Source organism: Rhagoletis pomonella, unplaced genomic scaffold (assembly GCF_013731165.1).
Source record: "Rhagoletis pomonella isolate Grant_MI unplaced genomic scaffold, Rhpom_1.0 Rhpom_scaffold_00011, whole genome shotgun sequence".
Classification (NCBI taxonomy): domain Eukaryota; kingdom Metazoa; phylum Arthropoda; class Insecta; order Diptera; family Tephritidae; genus Rhagoletis; species Rhagoletis pomonella.
The window spans coordinates 15748873-15752649 of NW_023458565.1; the positions used below are offsets into that span (position 1 = coordinate 15748873).

Sequence of the window (3777 nt, forward strand, 5' to 3'; positions counted from 1 at the left end):
GGAGTTCGTTAGGGGATAATTTTACTAGAGGTCTTCTCAGGAAAAAACTTCATGCCACCAACGTTAAAGAATCTAAAAAATTAAAATAAAAAACCTATGCCAAGAAGGAAGCAAAACTCTATATTGAACAAAACTTTGAAATTGTTGCTGTTATTCCTTTTTGGCATAGATTTTTTGACGTAGAATACGTCTTACCTTAAGGTATGGGGGCTATGTTCAAATGTTGTAGTTGTAATTTTTAGAGCTTCACAAAAACGCTTATTGCACGAGAACTAATAAAGCGATTTCAAAGAAAAGTGTGGCGTTTCAAAGATAAAATTCCAAACCTGTCGAAAGATTCATTTTTGTAAATAACCAATTCGGTTTCTGTCGTAAAAACAACGGTAAACATTGCCTTATTTTGGGGTCAATTTTGAGCCTTTAAAGTGCGCTAGCAACTTATTGTTGGCATATATAACTTTCATTTTCGGGATATAGGTTCTTTGGAGCAGTAGAAATATTATCGGGTACAAATTTTATATAAATTTAACAAATATTGAGCATTTTAAGGCAAAAAATTGTTGAAAAAATTTGCAAATTTTTTTCATTACCAAAATGCTCGAAAACCGCTCGAATGATTTTGTTTTTGTTTTCTTTAATCAAAAATTCAAGAGTTTTCCTTTCGTTTGGTACATGGGAAGTATTGGTTGATATCTTCTATACATGTTTATTTTATTCAAATATATGGGCATAAATGATTTTCCATACAAAATCTTCTCGTCATCATTTTGCAAACACGTTGGCATGCGTTGGAAGTGTGGGAAGGAGACAAAAAGTATGTATGTGTCCGTAAGTAGTTACATATTTCGGGGTTTATCGGTATAATAATCGATACTTTGTCGGTTTTATTACCGATGTTTTTATCGATTTTGCTATCGAAATTTTTATCGATAATGTTATTGATTTTGCTATCGATATTTTCGGAACTTATCGATATAATGATCGGTATTTTTTCGATTTTGTTATCGATATTTTTTCTCGATTTTGTTATAGATACTTTGTTGACTTTGTTGTCGATTTTGTTATCGACACTGTAATCGATTTTATGATAGATTATTTATCGATTTTGTTATCGATATTTTTATCAATTTTGTTATCGATTTTATTACCGATATTTTTATAGATTTTGTTGTCGGTATTTTAATCGATTTTGTAATCGATATTTTTACCGGTTTTGTCATCGATATTTTTATTGATTTTGTTTACGATTTAGCTATCGATATTATTATTGCTTTCGTTATCGATATTTTCATCGAATTTGTTATCGATATTGTTATTGGTTTTGTTATCGATATTTTCGGAACTTACCGATATAATGATCGATACTTTTATCGATTTTGTTATCGATTTTGTTATCGATTGTGTAATCGATTTGGCTATCGATTTTGTCATCGATACTTTTATCGGTTTTGTTACCGATATTTTTATCGATTTTGCTATCGATATTGTTATAGATTTTTTTATAGGTTTTATATTCGATATTTTTATTGATGTTGCTATCGATATTGGTATCGATATTTTTATGGATTTTGTTATGGATTTTGTTATCGACTTTATAATCGATTTTGTTATCGACTTTGTTATCGATTTTGTAATCGATATTTAGATAGATTTTGTAATCGATTTTGTAATCAGTATTGTTATCGATTTTGCTTTCGATATTTTTTCGATTTTGATATCAATATTTTCATCGCTTTCTTTATCGATGTTTTTTATCGATTTTGCTACCGATATTATTATCGCTTTTGTTATCGATATTTTTTGCTTAGTGTGTGCTTTTGTTTTTTTACTTGGATATGCTCTTAACCATACCACGTATTCTACGTTTAAATTTAGCGGCTGTATCTCCGATACAGCCTGCAGGCCAAGACGAAGGCGCTGGACTGATGTGTTCGGGGGTTGCCACCAGTTTAAAAGCCTAAATTCAAATTATTTAATAAGTTAATTGAATTATTAAAAGATAATTTTCAATGAAAATGGGTTTTGAATCCTTTACTTCTGAACTATATTTAGGAGGGTTGCCATGTGTTTAAAATATAAAATTCAACTTAATTCATCAGGTAATTCAAATATTTATAACAAAGTCATACAAAAGATATTTAAGGAGATTTTAGTTCGAAAATAAATTTGAAGATGTTTGTCGCCTGTTTTGAAATACGAATTTACTTTAAATACACACAAGTTACATGAAATTTTGCAATATGGATATCGAGTGTTAAGAAATACTTAGTTTGAATATTTAGAATTTTCTAGGGTGTCAGAAGAGAGTTGCCGTTTGTTGAAGAAATTTAATTAAAATTATTAACTAAGCTAAATGGATTGCGAAAAAAGTGGGTGTCAATCGAAATGGGTTTGAAAATAATTTATTTCTGAACTGTATTTAGGAGAGTTGCCATGTGTTAAAAAAAATCAAATTCAACTTAATTCATCAGTTTATGCGTACATATCAAAATACCAGATAGCAAAAATTTAAAAAGATTTTAGTCTGAAAATACTTTTAAAGAGATTGCCACCTGGTTGAAAATTCGAGTTTGTTTTACTTATACAACAGCTAAATGAAATATCGAAAAATGTGTGTCAAACGAAAGAGTTTTAAGAAAACTTTAAGCTGATAATATTTTAAATTAGAGTGTCCACCACCTATTATTTGAATGTTAAGTTGAGTTAAAAAACTGGGATGGTACAAAGATGTGCAATAAGGTTTTATTTTTTTTTTAAGTTAAAACTCTTTTAGCGGTAAAGAGTGATTTGAAATTTGATGAAATGAAAACCGACACCATTCGAGGCCTCTTATCACTCAAAAATGGTTTAAATGAATCATAAGGAACATTTTTGATATTTTTAATTGAATTTGAATACATATGGAATCTGACCGAAAACAATTTTTTTCCTTTATTTTGGAACGAATTTCCGTCATCCCTTGTCAAGTTTGGTTTGCAGACAAACCGGTTTCGGCATTGTGCCATCTTCAGTGTCATTTTTCCGTTCTTGTCACTTAAATTGCTTTTGTGAAACGGGCAGATAGAATTCTTTTTCAAATGCATAATTTTTTTTTCTATGAAATATCATATTTTCAGGTAGTACAGAGAACAAAAATATTGCCTAAAAATGAAACACCCTAATACACATACATACATACATACATACGCATGTACATATGTAAATAATTCGATTGTATACACAACCCTCACCTTTCGTATTTAACTCGTCTGCAATTTTCTTCCAAATTAATTCCTTCAACGATTGGTCTCTATATTCTGGTGCGCTAAAATCGTACAAACACTCGTGCTGTTTCACTAGCTTGATAAGTTTTTTATTAAATTCCGCATCCATTTGCTTCTTTTTTTTGTGGATTCGTTCAAACTTTTAGTATCTAGCTACAAGCTGAAAATTATTTTAATGTAATTGAGCAACTACGACGTCTTTCTATTTTGCGCTCGCATCGCCAACTGTTCGTTAACGTCGAAACGTCTCGTTTGTGACGAGTTGACGTCGCGTTGACGACGACGCTTTCACGCTCTTGCGATTTTTCGCTCTTACGATTTTAAGCTCTTCGTTTGGATTCTCTTTCATTTCGTTACGTTCCGAAGATGCGCGCTTTTCAAGTGATGTATATACATATGTATGTATATATGTATGTATGGATGTTACATAACTACAGAACCAATTTTTCTCTTTGAAATAAAGTGCAGAAAGTTTGTTTCAAAATCTGCTCAAATCAGGAGCCGTACTCATATG

The 3777-nt window shown here is 30.6% G+C and overlaps 1 protein-coding gene across 2 annotated transcripts in view; it reads right to left on the reverse strand.

Moving 5' to 3' along the window:
* LOC118746691 overlaps window positions 1–3476 on the reverse strand; it is an 11561-nt gene extending 8085 nt beyond the window's left edge. For both annotated transcript variants that reach the window (XM_036480574.1, XM_036480573.1), the window contains exon 1: window positions 3231–3476. In XM_036480574.1, coding sequence (XP_036336467.1) covers window positions 3231–3372 — 142 coding nt within the window. In that variant the 5' untranslated portion in view covers window positions 3373–3476. The remainder of the gene's footprint in view (window positions 1–3230) is intronic.
* Between the last annotated feature and the right edge of the window lie 301 nt (window positions 3477–3777).